The 17538-nt window shown below is 35.8% G+C and overlaps 1 protein-coding gene across 1 annotated transcript in view; it reads right to left on the reverse strand.

The window, feature by feature from the left end:
• Positions 1–17538, reverse strand: part of LOC144227813 (uncharacterized) — a 311366-nt gene that overhangs the window by 137695 nt on the left and 156133 nt on the right. The window contains exon 4 of the mRNA XM_077759569.1: positions 9092–9164. Coding sequence (XP_077615695.1) covers positions 9092–9164 — 73 coding nt within the window. The remainder of the gene's footprint in view (positions 1–9091; positions 9165–17538) is intronic.

Consider the following 17538-nt stretch of genomic DNA (forward strand, 5'->3'; position numbering starts at 1 on the left):
ACAAAGCAATTCCAGAACCGTGGTAGGCAAATGCAGAACTTTGACAATGTGACAGTGTCACAATGGCATAACCTTTTGTGTCAATTTCTGATAAAGCTGCAGTAATTACCATAAATTACCACTGAAAGATTTCAAAATGTACAAGAAAATTAGTGATATTTTAGGCTTCCTGAGAGTCCTTGGAGCTTGAAACACACATATTCTTTTGAGTAAAGCACCTCTTAGAATACTAATATTTTCTATTATGTACAAGTATATATGTGTGTCTCTCTGTGTGTGCATGTTGTATGTGTGTGTGTGTTTACTATAAAGATCTATGAGATATTTATGAAGTGACAGGTTGTATTAGTCAACTCAGGCTGCCATAACAAAATACCACAGACTGGGTGGCTTAACCAACAAAATATCACAGGCTGGGTGGCTTAAACAACAGAAATTTGTTTTCTCACAGTTTTGGAGGGGAGAACTCTGAGATGAGGGTGCCAGCATGGTGGGGTTCTGGTGAGATACTTTTCCTGGCTTTGACAGCCTGCTTCTAGCTATGTCCTCACATGGCAGAAAGCGCTCTGGTATCTCTCCTTTTTCTTATGAGAGCTCCCAGTCTACTAGATCAGGGATCCCCCTTATGATCTCACTTAACCTTGATCACCTCCTTACAGACCTTATCTCCAATACAGTCACCTGGGTTGTTAGGGCTTCAACATATACATTTTGGGGGGACACAATTCAGACATAATAAAGGTAATATGCAAAAATCACATGTTAAAATGAGGTTTATTTGTTATCAGATAAATCCTGTTTATTTTGGTGGAGACAGGAAGCACTGATGAAGTATTAAGAACAAAATTTCCTACATTCCTACTCATATGGGCAAATGCTCAATATAATGGCAAGGGTCATTACAGTCAGAGTTCTGTAAATGTTGATTCTACAATATTTTTTATCATGATAAACTTTCCAAAACATTATTTTAAAGGCTTTAAAATATAATCAATGAATACACAATCAAAAATATTTTGAGTAATAGACAAATGACAATATATTTCTCATCTATTGTCAGCCCCTCTACTCGATATCTTGTTTTTCCACAAGTGAAGGATACATTAATGCAACATATCAGGTCTGCTGCCCAGTAACTATTCCCATGTTCTCTTTATACCAGAGCCTTTCAGTATACCCAGCATCAATAGTTATCACAGATGGGTCCCCTGTGACCCAGAGTACAGACCTGCTCTGTGCTTGGGCTTCTGGGTAAGTTCTGGGCATATTGGACCTCTTGCTGGTAATAGTACCAGGGTACTCTTATTTTTCTATGGGTGTTATTTATGCCAGGTTACTCTTATTTTTCTACAGTTGTTAACAGGCTAAGCTACTCTGGATTATACACTGATTGACTACTGATTCTATCTTCAGAAAGTCCACAACCATCAATCTTGAGATTGATTCTCCCATTAACTTCTCAAGCAATTACTCAAGACAATTGCCATATTGCCCAATCCAAACGTTTTGGCCCAGTTCTGAGATGGGTAAGGAGTTTTTCTGCAGTGACTGCTCTGGTTCTATTTTACAATGGCTCCAGTCATGTCAATTTTTCACAGATGAACATACTTGTGAACAAAACATACTCAGTGTTTCACACTCCTTAGTATATCAGACTTCTCAACGTAAATGGATATAGAGATAAAAGTTTTCAAGTAAATGGCACAAATTACAAGACTTTTTTTTTAAGTTGTGTCAATTCACACCCCCACTGTTATGTACTGAAGTGTATACCCCCCAAATTCTTATCATGATGCCCTATATCCCAAAGTGACTGTATTTGGAGACAGGGCCTTTAAGGAGGCAATTAAGGTTATATGATGACATAACGGAGGGCTCTATTCCCAAGGAAGTGCTTACTTTATAGGAAGAGGAAGAGACAACAGGGGTGTACATGCAAAGAGGAAAGGCTGTGTGTGGACACAGTGAGAAGGTGGTCTGCAAACCAGAAAGAGGGGTCTCTAGAAACCAAGCCTGCTGGTACCTTGACCTGGGACTTCCAGTCTCCAGAACTTCGCGAAAATCCATTGTGTTGTTTTAGTCACCCAGGCTATGATATTTTGTTATGGCAGGTGGAGCAGACAAACACACTCATTAACAAATAACAATTTTGGGGGGCACCTGGGTGGCTCAGTCGGTTTAGCCTCCGACTTCAGCTCAGGTCATGATCTCACCGTTTGTGGGTTTAGCCCAGCATCAGGCTCTGTGTAGTCAGCTCAGAGCCTGGAGCCTGCTTCAGATTCTGTCTCCCTCTCTCTCTGACCCTCCCTGACTCATGCTCTGTCCTCTCTGTCTCTTAAAAATAAATAAACATAAAAAAAATTTTAAAACCCACAAATTATGATTTTCATTCTCCCACATAGCTACCTGATCTTGATTCAAATATTTAGAGAGAAACACAGAGAGAGAATGAAAAACAAGTTAAAATAAACAATAATATCTGTGAGAACATATGATATCACACCCTATATGTGTGTATATATGTGTGTGTGTTCACAGCAGAGTTTTCATTAAAAATTTTTTCAAACCAATTCATTGTAAGTACTAGTTAGCATCATTAAGTTTACCTGCATGATTCCTGAATGCAGAGAGATTGATTGGACCATTATCTTCCCAATGCACACTACAATTGCAAAAGCTAGTAATATTTAAAGAACAGAGACAACCACAAAATTTTAGAGATATTTTTGGGGAGTTAATGATTAAGTAAATAAAGAGCGAATTTTGAAGTGTGTTTTATCAATAAAAACAGTTTAATATATTTTAGAAAAAGTGAACTGATTTTTCGGGAGAGGAATAGCATTCTCAAAAGCCACCAGTAGATGGTGTGACAGGAGTAATCAAAATTGAGGAAACCTCTATATGTATTTTCTCAATAACCACTCTTTAATTGTTCAGGAGAATTATTTTGTAATATTATAAATTATTTTAATATGAGTAATGCCTATATAAAGTTTGTCTCAATTAGCTCTACACTACTTTAAGATTACCACAACTTACTCAAACACAGATAACAAAAAGTATAATACTATAATACTTCATTTTTTTTCTTTTTCATTAAGTTCTATACACACACATTTCAAAGCTTTCTTGCCTGTCTGTACCTAATACTTCAAGTAGAATATATGGATACTGGTATATGCATTATTTTTTTCTTTCAATGCAGCACATCCACTTCTAAAAATCTGTATTCATATAATCCATATTGGTCTATGAGAAAATATTATCATTATATTAATGCTTATAAATTCATTGCTAGAATTAAGTCAAATAAGATATGTTATTTCTTTAGTATCAATAATATAATGATCTTAGCTAGATACATCTGTAACAAAGATTATATATATATCATAGAATGTACATGTACCTAATTATAGACTCAGTGTTAGCTATGAATATTTCATGAATACATGCGACAAGTCTAAGAAAACCAGTGCAACATCAAAATAATGTGTGAAATATAAAAGAACAACCTCTTACACACCCAAATATTCTACATTGTGTGATCATTGCCGTAAAAATTCCCTGTCTCCTCTGTGGCATAAACTAAGGACAATTATTCTATTTGCTGTGCAAAGTAGAGTAATCATGATCATGATTATAATACAACTTTGTTTTTTAACATTTTTTTTAAGATTCCAAATTTTTTAGTATTATTTTCTAACTTTTTAAATATTTTTATTCTTTATTCTTTTTTTTTTTTTTGAGAGACAGAGACCGATCACAAGCAGGGGAGAGGCAGAGAGAGAGAGAGAGACACAGAATCAGAAGCAGGCTCCAGGCTCTGAGCTTTAAGCACAGAGCCTCCTGCAGGGCTCGAATCCAAGAATGGCGAGATTATGACCTGAGGCAAAGTCAGCCGCTTAACCTACTGAGCCGCCCAGGTACCCCTTTATATTCCAATTTCTTAGGATCATTCACTAATGGGGTGAAGCCCCTCATTTCCCTAATGGTCCACTTTATAGATCACCTAAGACGTATACTGAACATGTACACAAGGTTACTGATTGTGATGCTCAGAAATCTGTCCCTGTGTCACACCCACAGACTCTTCCATAGAATCACACTTCCTGATTCTCTTCAGATGTAAAGTGTGGCCCCATGACCTGGTTTGGAGTCATTATTTTGTGAAGCTTTATGAATCAATATAGGAGTCACCATAATTTTTTCCCCTGCAGAATTTGAACTTTATTGGTTAAGTATTCACTAAGAATACAGGGCAGGGGCACCTAGGTGTCTCAGTTGGTGAAGTATCCAATTCTTGGTTTGAGCTCAGGTCATGACCTCACAGTTTGTGAATTTGGGTCCTGTGTCAGGCTCCGCATCTGCGCTGACAGCTTAGAGCCTCGTTGAGACCCTCTGTCTCCTCTCTGTCCCTCCCCTACTCGCTCGCTCTTGCTCTCTCTCTCTCTCTCTCTCTCTCAAAATAAATAAATAGAGTGCCTGGCTCAGTTGGTTATACCACCGACTCTTGATTTCAGCTAGGTCATGATATCACAGGCTTGTGAATTCAAGTTCCGTGTTGGGCTCTGCGCTGACAGAGAGGATCCTGCTTGGGATTCTCTTTCTCCCTTTCTCTCTCTCTCTGCCTTGTTCTCTCTCTCTCTTTTTCTCTCTCTGTCAAAAATGAATAAACTTTAAAAAATAAATAAATGACTATAGTCTTTNTTTTTTTTTTTTTTTTTTTTAAAGCACATAGGACAATGCCTGGTACATAGTCCTTACAAATGCTCACAATTCCCCATTCCTTAACCACTCACTTGGCTTGACTAACTTTAGTCAGGCTTCTGTCTTCCTCTTCAGCCCTAAACTGGCAGACCCTAAGTTTCACCCATGCCCCTTAATAGCTCATCCCAAGAATCTACTGGCCACGGAAAGAGGAAAGAAACATTTCCTGCTGAAGCATCTGACTTTGCCACCTGCTCACCCAGACTGCTTGCCCTTCTCTCTACAAAGTTCCTGCCGGTTTTGCTTTCCTCTGCCTATAAAAGAGAAATCTTTTCTCTTTTTAATTTTGAGACACTAGCAATCCTAAAGTCATAGTGTTCTCTCTGTTAGAAGAGCCTTTCAAAATAAAGTCGCTACTTACCTAAGCCATGATTTGTTTTGGCGATTGTATGATTGTTTGCTATTGTTATTAGCATCTATTGAGATTGTTCTATGCTTTTTTGTATCTTTTAATATATTAACAAGGTGTGTTTATATATTTTCTAAAGTTGGCACATATTGATTTGTTTCTATAAACTTAAAAATATCATGTTAAAATCGTTTATGCTAATATAGTTGTGTTTCTCATTATATTTAATTAAATCTGGACCTAAAGAAGGTGAAACATTTGAAATAAATAAAATTCATTTATTCGATCTATGAAATTGGCAATTTCATATGATTCGGCCTAAAACGTTGACAAGTGATAGTGGTCCGTATTTTTGTTTTTGCATTCACATTCCCTGGTTAATGCTGGTATACAAACTGAATTGGGAAATTTCTAGTACTTGTTGTTGCTGTTGTCATTCCTCTTAAATTACTTATAAACATGAGAAATATAAATTTTTAAAGTCCTATTTGATTTTTCATGTACATGTGAGGAACATCTTGATACTGTGTTGTTCTTAATGTATTAAAGTTTTGAAACAAATTGCAAGGCAATGCTAAGGTTTCTTAACAAGCTCTTATGATTCAATTGTCTAAAATTGTACATTGTTATTATTATTGCTTGTTTGGAAGCCATACATTACAACTCTCTTCTAATGGTTAATATTAAATGTCTAACATAGACATATGAATGCATTCTTCACTAATATGTGGAACTAATTACTCACCAGAAAATAAATCTTAGCATTCTTTTCTTTCTGTTACTCCAAACACCTCCCACAATTTACTGTTTGATATCATTTTAGGAGGTATTTTACATTCCGTTATTGTTTTAAGATTGCTTCTTAAGGACAGTTTTAAGCTCACAGAAAGACTAGGGGATGATACCATGATTTCCTTTATACCTTGACCCCACACATGCATAGCTTCCTCCGTTATCAACATCCCCCATCAAAATGGTACATTTGTTCCAAGTGATGAATTTACACTGAAATATCATAATTACCCAAAGTCCATAGTTTACATTAAGGTTCACTCTTGCTGGTGCACATTCTATGGGTTTGGACAGATGTGTATTGCATGTATCCACCATTATTATTATGGAGAGAGTGTTTTCCCTGCCCTAAACATCCCCTGTGCTCTACCTATTCATCTCCCTGCACCCAACCCTGGAAACCACTGATCTTTTTTCCAGCTCATTTTATAAGGCCAAACTCATGATTAGATTTTATTACCTTCTTTAAATAGTGTTGATTTGTTGTTTATTTGTTTCTTGCAAATATATCAGTTACTTTGGATATGGCTGAATTTTTAGAATACTGCTATTATGGCTATACAGATGAATCTTAGCATACCTTTTATTGTAGCTTTCCTTTAGCACCATCTCTAAAGTGTAATCTCTCTGGAGATCAGTACTTAATACCACAGGAGTTTAATGGAGTCTATTTTCCGTGATTATTCAAAACTCCTGTATCTCAGAAATTCAGTTTTTATTCCACCTAAAGATCCCTGGTAGTCATTCTTTTGCTGGCCTCTGGAGCCTTACGCTAAAAATGAACAGCTTAGAGTTTAAAAAGTCCTCTGGGCAGGCCTCTGGGACTCTTCTTTATTTAACCTCTCCTTTCTGGTACTTTATCTCTCTATCTTACAATTTGAGCGGCCTCAGTATTCCCAATCTCTATCTCCTCAATTCACTGAGATTTTCTCCTCTGGATGGTGTCTGGAAGTGTCTCTGATTAGAAAAATAGGCAAAGAGCTCATATAATTTGTTTTCATTTTACCTTCATGGTATCTTCACCCATTTCCTTTAACATCTCCCCCTAGAACCCCTAGAAACTGCCAATCTACTCTGCTTTTGAAGATTTGTTTTATTCTACTTATACATGAGATCATACAGTATTTGTCATTTTCTGTCTGACTTATTTCACTTACATAATGCTGAATAAGTTCTGGGGTATCTAATGTACAGCACGGTAACTAAAGTCAACAATACTGTATTGTTTACTTGAAAGTTGCTAAGAACGTTGGATGGAACTGGAGGGTGTTACACTAAGTGAAATAAGTCAGAGAAAGACAAATATCATATGTTGTCACTCATATGTGGATCTTGAGCAATTTAACAGAAGACCATGAGTGAAGGGAAGGGGAAATAAAAATAGCTACAAACAGAGAGGGTGGGAGGCAAACCATAAGAGACTCTTAAGTACAGAGAACAAACTGAGGGTTGGTGGGGAGTGGGCGAGAGGGGAAAGTGGTTGATGGACATTGACAAGGGCACTTGTTGGGATGAGCACTGGGTGTTGTATGGAAGCCNTGTTGTATACTTTAAGTTTACATGGCGTTATATGTAAATTACATCTCAATAAAGCTGGAAATAAAAATCAACAAATCTACATATGATAAGGAGAGATACTAAGTTTTTTTTTTAAACTGTGAGAAGAGGAGTATTGTTAAGAGCTGGAATTATACACACAAGGTCTTTTTCCAAGAATCCTTGAAAAATAGGTCTGAGGCCTTCAAATGCTTCAGCTCTCAAAGTGTAAGTGTCTGGAGGGGGGTGATGGGGACCATTTCCTTTTCAAGTGCTCTGTTTCTCAATACATTTTATGAAACCCAAATGGACTCAGAACAATGAATTTGTGTATTCTGAATGTGGGGACTGTCTAGGGCTTGGAGAGCTGTGAAAAGGGCCAGAAAACTGGGTTATCTATCAGAAATGTTTTGGGGAACAACAGCACGGATGAGGGAGTCCAGGATTTCTAGGATTATTCCTTTAGGGTGAACATCAAATATCAGCACTCCAATTATTAAGTAAATCTCTTCCTCATAGATTAACAGGCCTTAAAAACCTATGTTGGGTTTTGTGAGGTTGAAGAGATACAGAAACTAGTTTAGAAAGAGTGAAATCAAAGTGTAAGTTGTCTGATCCCATCAGAGATTGTTTGTCTACTCTGAGGGATTACAGTGGGATAATGTAAAGTGTTAACAGTGGTGCAAGTTGTTTAAGAGTCTAGCAGAAAGGTCATAGAGTGCTCATCAACTGGGATTATTACTTCCACCCAGTGTGTTCAAGGGTCTTGGAGGGCCTACGGAAGCAGATCCTTCAGAAAGATCATTGAGACTTTAAAGTTTGTTGGATTCATTTTTCTCTCTGGAAAAACTTCAGCTAAATTTACTGTTTCCTTGCAGTATCTAGGGGTATACGAGTCCATATGAAAATGTAGGAAGGACAAGGGTAGCTAGAATGTCTGGAAATTGATTTGAAGGATTTGAGGGATTAAAAAAAAAAAGGAACAAGGAAGCTGGGAGTGCATCTGAAGTTGTAGAAGGCAGGGGAGCAATAGTTGAGAAGACAAATTAGCCCTAAAACTTTCAACAAGCTCAGATAAATATGTTGAAATTACTGCATTGCCTGATTAAGTTTACACTGAGAAAGTCACTTTTCAGCCTCCATATACATGAGAAACAAGCAAACCATTGATTAAAGGGAGATCCTAACAATGCCAGAGAAGCCATTTTACTTCTAAATTATTCTTAGAGAAATGGTTATTTTTACAGATATTAACAGAACTAGTACTGTAACTGTAGACCATACAGTCAATGGGAGAAGAGGAGAGCAGGTGCTCCTCTTCTCTTAAGTATCTTGGACAGATACTTAAGTCCAAGGTAAGACCTTAAGGAGACATGAGGTAATCCCATTCAATTAATTCCCTTATCCAATGCCATCACCAGGGAGCCAAGGAGCCCAGAGCATTCTCTCACACAATTCTTAGCCTGGAGAGCTGAAGAAAAGCCGAAAAGGCACAAAAAGATCAAGGAAAAGTCTCTTTGCCCTAAAGAATCAAAGTAATTCCTTACCACGTTTCAACAGATACGATGTCCTTGACACTGGTTTGAGAGCTTAACTCATCAAAGGATCCCTGATTTACTGAACAGGAGAAAAGTTCAAATGACTTACAGATGGCAGAGGTCCGTGAGGTCCCACTGCAATTGCAGTCACAGGACTAGAAAACCGCCAAACCAAACCAAATCTGGAATTAAGAAGAAGAGATTTATTTTAACAAGAAGAATGCTTGAAACAAAAAATCTGCAAGCATCTCGAAGATCAGGCAAAGAGCTTTTCTCTTATATGAGGGATAAAGCAAGGGTAGAAAGAACCAAGATCAGGGATTGGGGCAGGAATATTTTCCTGTAGCCTGTTGGTACTTAGAAGGGACGCCTCAGCTTTGTAGTTCTGCCTAGGGCTGAGGATTGGCCTTTGTTCAGTATCTTCTGGGTCCTTATGTATAGAATCTAAGCTAAAGTGAGGTAAATATAAACTCGGATGGCCAATCAGTGCATCTTGGATGCATTAGTCAAGGTTCTCCAGAGAAACAGAACATTAAGAAGTATATAGAGAAAATTGGATTTATTTTAAGGAATTGTCCCATGTGATTATGGAGGCTGGCCACATCCAAAATCAGCAGAATGGGCCAGCAGGCTGGAGAACCAGGGAAGAGCTGATGTTACAGTTGAAGGCTGGAGGCCATCTGCTGGCAGATTTATCTTTCTTGTTTGGGGGAGGTCAACATTTTATTCTATTCAGATGTTCAATAGATTGGATGAGGAACACTGAAATTATCGTGGGCAATCTGCTTTATTTAAAATTCATAATTTCAATATTAATCTCACCCAAAAATATCCCCAAAGAAACATCTAGACTAATGTTTGACCACATATGTGGACACCAAGGCCCGGCCAAATTTGATACATAAAATTAATTATCAGAATAGACGTGAAGAATTTTCTTGCCAGTCTCTCTTCCCTAATGCAGTGTGAATCATAATGTGCATAGGATCATCTGAGATATCACTTATTTGGTCAGAATTCCAGACACTTCTGCTTAGTATTGTAATTCATTAAACCTCAGGTAATGGACACAAATTTACAATTTTTGCAGTCTCCCAGGGGGAATACAGATAAAGATGGTCACGCACCTTTCTCTGAGAAACAGTGTTAGTGATTTTCTTCTGACATTCAGTATTTAATTAATGCTTTATGAAGTCATGGGGATTTTAAGCACCTGCAATTGCTCACCACAGTCATGTTCAATAGTCTGGAAATAACATGTCATGATCTATAATATTTTTTGAATCCATTAGTTTCTTTTACTTTTTTTCATCACTAATTTACTAGGTTCATTACGCTTACATTTTTTAACCACTCTATGTAGTAAGACTTATTAAATGTGAACCCTAAACATCATCCCCTGTAGATACCCTTTTAGTTGACTTATTTATTCAGTGTTCAGTTAAGATTGCCAGTGAATTAGCAGGATGATGATACAAAAAAAAATTTAAAAATCTGCTCATTAGCACAAATATGCCCCTTTTACAAAATAGATGCATAAAATTGTCTACCCAATTAAAACTAAAAATAGAAATAAAAAGTTAAAAATAGAAAAATATAAATATACCTATATNACCATGAACCTTGGGACCACGACATGAGCCAAAGTCAAACACTTAACCAGCTGAGTCACCCAGGTGCTCTAGTAATTTTTAAGTATTAAATTACTTCAATTGCCAACACATGGACATTTAAGACAATGACCTATAATAAATCTAAAGATACAGTATCTAGTTATTTGGTAAAATTTCTAAATCTTTTAAATCTCTGTTGTGTCAGAATATTTAAATATATTTGTATACTATCTTATTTTACATTTTGGCTATATTAATAGAGTTTTAGGCAATAACATATTAGAAAGTTGCACATCTTATTTTACCTCTAATATGGGTTAATTTATTATCTAAAAATAGTATCTATAGTAGAGAAACTTGACAAACATTTCTACAAGTAATGATGGTTAAAATCACTAATATGTCATGTATATATCATGTGGCCTCCATACAAATGTAAGTAGAACTCTGTTTTACTTTTTCTAAAAGTCTAAAATTCCAGTCTAACAACATGAAAAATATAGACCTAGATTATAATGACATGTATACCTGGACCACATACATCAATATTGTAAAGATGATGAGAAACAAGAAAAGAAGGGGGAAACATCATTGGCCAGAGGAGGCTAGGTTCACGTGGCAATCAAATGCAATGTGATATTTTGGATGGGATCCTGAAACAGAAAGAAGACACTAACAGAAAAACAGGTGAAATCCAAATAAAATCTGGAGCCTAAACGTTCAAAGTAATACACTGTTAGAATATGGAGGAAGGATGGTAAAATATCCTCCAGACCAAGAAGGCACTTAGAGACTGATAAATGAAGCAAGCTACTCTAAACTATTTACATAGAGTTTTATTCAGGGTAATTTACTGATGGGGTAATTGAGAGAATGACAATCTGGGCACTACTCAGCTATTCTCCTCAAAGTCTGGACCTTAATCCACAGAATTTATAAAGTGAAGGGATCATTGTGATGAGGTCAAAGGGTACTTATCTAAACTGATGCCTTCTGTGCTCCAGAGGGAAGGTCAGAATAAGCCTTTCCACATTTTGGTCAGGTCATACATTAACCCCCAAGGGGCCTGCAACACAAGAGTCCATAGGAGGTCTTTGTGCAGACATGAACAAGATGAAAGACCAAAGATGGAGTCGCTTTCATCAGCACTCCTACATATACCAAAGTCAGTTTCTTAGTTTTGACAAATATACTATGGTAAGGTAAGGTGTTAACAATGTGAGAGGCATGGTGATAGATATTCAAAAGACTCTCTGTATTAACTTGGTAACTTCTTATTTCAAAATACAAGTTCAACTAAAAAACTTACATGTACTTGTAGATATGTAGGTGGTAGGTATGTATGTATGTACTTACTGTGGACTTCAGATGCATTTGTTGAAGGTACCCCACATTATCATCATTTACACCTGTTCCTTTCATAAAATGATTCTCTATATTGCATATTAACAGTTTGTTTAGCTTTGTAGATGTTTATATTAACATTGACAATTTTATATCTTCTCTCTTTATTAGACTGAGCCCACTCTGTATCTCCATCTTCACCACTTCTCCCATCATGAGATGGGAGTTTATATCCTCACTCCAAATTTTTGCATTGGTCTTATGATTTACTTGTGCCTGTAGCATGCAGTAGAAGTGTTGTACCACTTCCAAATATACACTTCACAAAACTTGGCATGCTTTTGCTTACTCTCTTGGAAACCTGCTGCTGCCGTGTGAAGAAGGCTAACCAGCTGGATCCTGAAAAACACACTGTGTGTTCTCTCCTGTTAGCCCATCAGACAGACAGCCAGCTGCCAGTTGTGTGTCACAGGTTTTCCTGGCATAGGCAGTCTCTAGCCACAAATGTAGCTAACTACTGAAATGTAAGGAGTGCAACTGAGATCAACCAAGTTGACCCAGACCACAGTACATACTCAAGGGATACATGGACTTACAAAAATTAATAAATAGTTCTTGATTTATGATACTATAGAATAGGTAACTGAAACACCTTATTATATATATGTGTATAATATTTTTTCTTTATACTTTAAAGACTTTTTTGGTATATTATTGTTATGTAATTCAGGGAATTCACTTCTATGCTCCTCTGGCAAGTGATTTTTTAAATGCTTTAGATTCATCACCTTTACTGTATGTACTGAAAGAAACCAAATAGTTTCCTCCATTAACTTATTAATGTTTTAATTTCTATTTACAGATATTTTGATGATCAGCCACTTTGTGTTCTTTAAATATAAAGCAGAGTTCATTTTGGCCATTTAAAAAAGTACTTTATGTTTCAATTATATTTTACTTAAGATTTGTTTTCCATCATAATTTATAAGTGAAATAATACAAGCATAAAATGAGCTGGAAATGATCTGTTCTAATTATTTTTATAATACATTTTTAATGGTTAATTATTTATTTTGAGAGAGAGAAAGAGAGAGAGAGAGAAGTGGAGAAGAGGCAGAGAGAGAGGGAGAGAGAGAATCTCAAGCAGGCTCTGTACTGTCAACATAAAACCCAATGTGGGGCTCTATCTCACACACTATGAGAACATGACCTGTGATGGGTGCCACACAGGCTTCACTGGATGACAGTCACAGCGAGGAAATGGCAGTGTTTGCACAGCTCCTGCCATGAGAAACCAAAACTGGAATCTCCTTCTGCTACTACTGGCTCATGTTGGATATGAGCCTCCTTTGAAGATTGTACATGTAAGTTGTGCCATGAAGGTGATTGGAAGTGGGTGCAGACAGCAGAGATTGATAGATTTTCTAACTCTTTTTTAAAAACGTTATTTATTTATTTACACAATCTCTGGGCCCAACATGGGGCTCAAACTCCTAACCCCAAGATAAAGAGTCAATGCTCTACTGACTGATCCAGCCAGGTACCCCTAGACTTTCTCTTTTTGAATGATTTCTGCCCAAGAGTGTTTTCATCTAAAATCTCATTTGCAGAGGCAGAAATATGCTTTTCCTTATGAGGAATCTGTGTGGGGAATATCGGTCTGATCTGGAATATTGTGAGGCCTGGTCAATACCAGCAGGCTCATTTCCAACACGAGCCAGTAGTAGCAGAAGGATATACCAGTTTTCATTCCTCATGGCAGGAGCTGTGCAAACGATGCCATTTCCTTGCTGTGACTGTCATCCAGCGAGGCCAGTGTGGCTCCCAGCAGACAATTACTTTTAGAATTGAAAAAAAACCCTATAAATTTCATTCTGAAAATTTGATTTGTTCAATGACATAGAGCCACTAATTGGAAAGACTGATTTTTATTTTCTGAGATTTAGTGAAAAACAGAGGTGTAAGTTTCAAACTCTTTCAATTCTCTGGCATTTGCCCTTGATGTAAAAATTTCTTACTCTTAAAATATGTATAAAAATCCCTGTTATTCTACTCAAATTAGCTTTACTAAGGGTCTAAAGAAATAAAAGAAGTTTGAGAAACTGAAACATGTATAATATTTTAAAAAACAAAATATAAAAATGTTTGGAGTGATAAGCATGTTTTATGTGTGGTTTTGGATGGTATAATTCATTAATATTTTCATGCACATTTTCTTCTTAGTGATTTATATATATTAAAGGTCATATAAACTTGAAAGCCTTTTATAAAAATTATTATTTTTAATGATGAATAGTTGTTTTAAAAACGTATTTTAAACTGTCTAAATCCACTTTTACATATCTGAGTCTTTAACTGTACACAAAGTTCATGAGTAAAACTTATCATTTAGGTAATGTGATCATTTTGATTATATGACGGGGAATAATCATTTTTCAACAAATCAATTGTTTACAGGATTTTGAGACATGGGGTAGATAGTTCATATGAAGTTGGAAGAGAGAAATGCATAAGTGTACATACAGCTGGCTAAATCATCTGTATATTTATGCTGTACTTATGCTTCATGAATTCATGAAAAAAGCATGAATTATTTGAAAAGGTGGATAAAGTTAAAAGAGCCATTGTGGTTTTCCCATAGGATCAGTGTGGTCCAGTCCGGCTTGATGACAATTCAAAGATAAAATTGATAANTATAATTAGAAAAATGTCGTTTAAAAATTCAAGAAAAAATTATTCAATAGGTAATATGGAATCTATAATGATTACATAGATTAAACTTTGCACAAATAGCATGTTATTACTATTTGTCCTGGCTTCTCTCCACTTCTAAAGCAGTACACACTTGGTTGTTAGATTCAATTATTTATCCTTGCAGATTTATAGTTCTACTTCCTCTTCATTCTTATTTTTCTCTTTACCTAAAAAGCTTAACATTAACCTATCAATGTTATTTATATTATTCTCTGGAAGTCACGGAAAAGCTCTCTGTACTGCCATGTTCATCGCAGTATTATTTACAATTTTCAAAGTATAGGAACAACCTAAGTGTTTATCGATGGATATGTAGGTAAAGAAGTTGTGGTATATTCGCAGTGAAATAATACTCAGCCTTTGAAAGAAATCGTATGGTTTGTAACAACACAGATGAACTGGAAGGCTTCATGAAATAAGCCAGATAAAGAAAAATATAGCATGGTACCACTTCCATGTGGCATCTGGAAATAAAAAGTCAAATTCATAGAAACAGAGAATAGAATTATAGTTGCTGGCGGCTCTAGGGTAGAGGGAATGTAGACATTTGGTCAAAGGATGTAAACTTTCAATTATAAGATGAATGATATTTGAGGATTTAATCTATAACAATATGACTACCTTTGCTGACACTGTATTGTATTATTGAAATTTGCTGAGAAGACCTTAAAGTGTTTTCACACTCACAAAAGAGGTGATTGATGACTCCATTAACTCAATGAGGAAAATCCTTCTACAATGTATAGGTACAAATCATTACATTTGATATTTTAAATGTCTTGTGATTTTATTTGTTGATTATAAAACAGAAAAAATCCTTATTCTGGAAAAAATCTAGTGAGCTATGTATATAAATATTTTTATTTGATGTCTATATATTCAATTCAGCATAGATTTTTATAAGGTGAAATTGTCAAAAATTTAATAGCAGATGTCTCCCTGAAGAATAAAGACTTTCATACCTAGAAATATAGCCAAAAATGTAAGATATAGTCCAAATACATGAAGTAGATAGAATATGTTAATTATACTAAGAGTTATAATTCTAATTCCTTTACCTTGAGTGATCCATTATCTTTCCTACAGTTTACATATTGGTGAAATTAAGATGGGTTGTACTTTTGAAACTATATGACACAAAGTGTCTTCGGGTACAACTCCAGGCAACTAATGAATTCCAGGGTTCTCAATCCTAGATAATTTTTAAACTGAATATTTATGAATGTATCCATCTACTATATTATTTATGTAACAAGGCTTCATTGCCAGAAAGGTTTGTATATATTTTTAAATATAAGAGAACCAATATAAAAGTTAGAGCATAAGTTCCTTCCAGTCTTTTTAACACTGTGATTCACATTTTGCAAAATACTACATTCTTACTTATTTTTTAGATATGCTTAGTCTGTTATTTCATAATCAATTATAAAGTGGCTGATAATAAAAAACATGGTAGGGGCACCTGGGTGGCTCACTCTGTTAAGCGTTTGACTCTTAATTTTAGCTTGGGTCATGATCTCACGGTTTGTCAGTTCAAACCCTGTGTCAGGCTCTGTGCTGACCTTCTGGAGCCTACCTCCTATTCTCTGTCTCCCTCTCTCTCTGCCTCTCCCCCACTTGTTTTCTCTCAAAAATATATAAAGAAAAAAACCACATGGAAATAAAAGCAATTTTAAAAAGCATAACCACTAGGAGATTGTGGTAGCCAGGTAGTAACTACTTTTGTTCTATGGAGGCCTAAAAGGAGTTATACACACCCTCTCTCCTCTTTCAAAATATAAAAATGTGGTCTATACACAGACCATCAAGTCCTCTGTCATGAGACTTTACATTTTGAGAAATTCACACAAAGGTTCAGAATTGATTAAAGACCATTCCCAGAAATGAGAGAGCGGGCATGGCCCAGGGGTACAGACCTGCCGATCACGTTCCCCAGCGACATTCCCAGAGACAAAGGCAGAGTGTTTGCCCTGACTTTACTAGTGGCTACATCCTAAGCACAACATTCCAATGGCTAGATGCTAACTATGCCCATCTTTGTTTCCTACCTAAATTCAGTTTTCCATTCATCCCTTAGATTCTAGAAACTATCAGTCAGCCTACTTTAAAACTCCCTTTATCTTTCCTAAATAAATTGAATTGGTTTCTAATGTTTGATATAAAACTCTGACTCAGTACATTGTCCATATATTCTCCTCCTAAAAACCCTATTCATTTGTTGAAAAATAGTTGATAAAAAACAACCACAGCAAGAAACTTCTTTACCCTCTTGATACTGCCTCCATATTAATTTATACTGAGACTAAAATTTAAAAAAATCATGTCACTATTTTCAAAATGTAGTACTTTGATCTTTGGGGACTGAAAAAATACAGCAGCATGTATAAAAGGCCCCCATCATTAGGGGGCCTTTTTAATTAATGTGACACAAGTTAGTCAAATATCTAAGAGATTTCATAATGAAAATAGCAAACACTCAGGTCTTCAGTTTTTGAGAGTTGTTTATACTTGCTATTACAGAAAAAGCCCCTAAGGATATTTCCCTAAACAAACAGTTTAAGGACTTGACTAGTCAATGTGACAGTATTCTCTGTGCTTAGATGTTCACTGTTAGTGTTTTGTTCCTATGACTCTGTTAAAAAAAAATGACTAACATTCTGTTTTGGTAAAATCACTAAGGTTTATTAAATAAATCAAAAGGAGATGTTTAATTAATGTACAATGTGTATATATCCTACATTTTTGAAACCATATGTCAGATGACAATAATTTTATGAAATATTTAAATAAAATAAAAACTGAATAAAAATCACTGTTTTTAATCAAATATTCAGGGTCTTCCATG

This window comes from Crocuta crocuta, unplaced genomic scaffold (genome assembly GCF_008692635.1).
Source record: "Crocuta crocuta isolate KB4526 unplaced genomic scaffold, BGI_CrCroc_1.0 scaffold183, whole genome shotgun sequence".
NCBI lineage: Eukaryota > Metazoa > Chordata > Mammalia > Carnivora > Hyaenidae > Crocuta > Crocuta crocuta.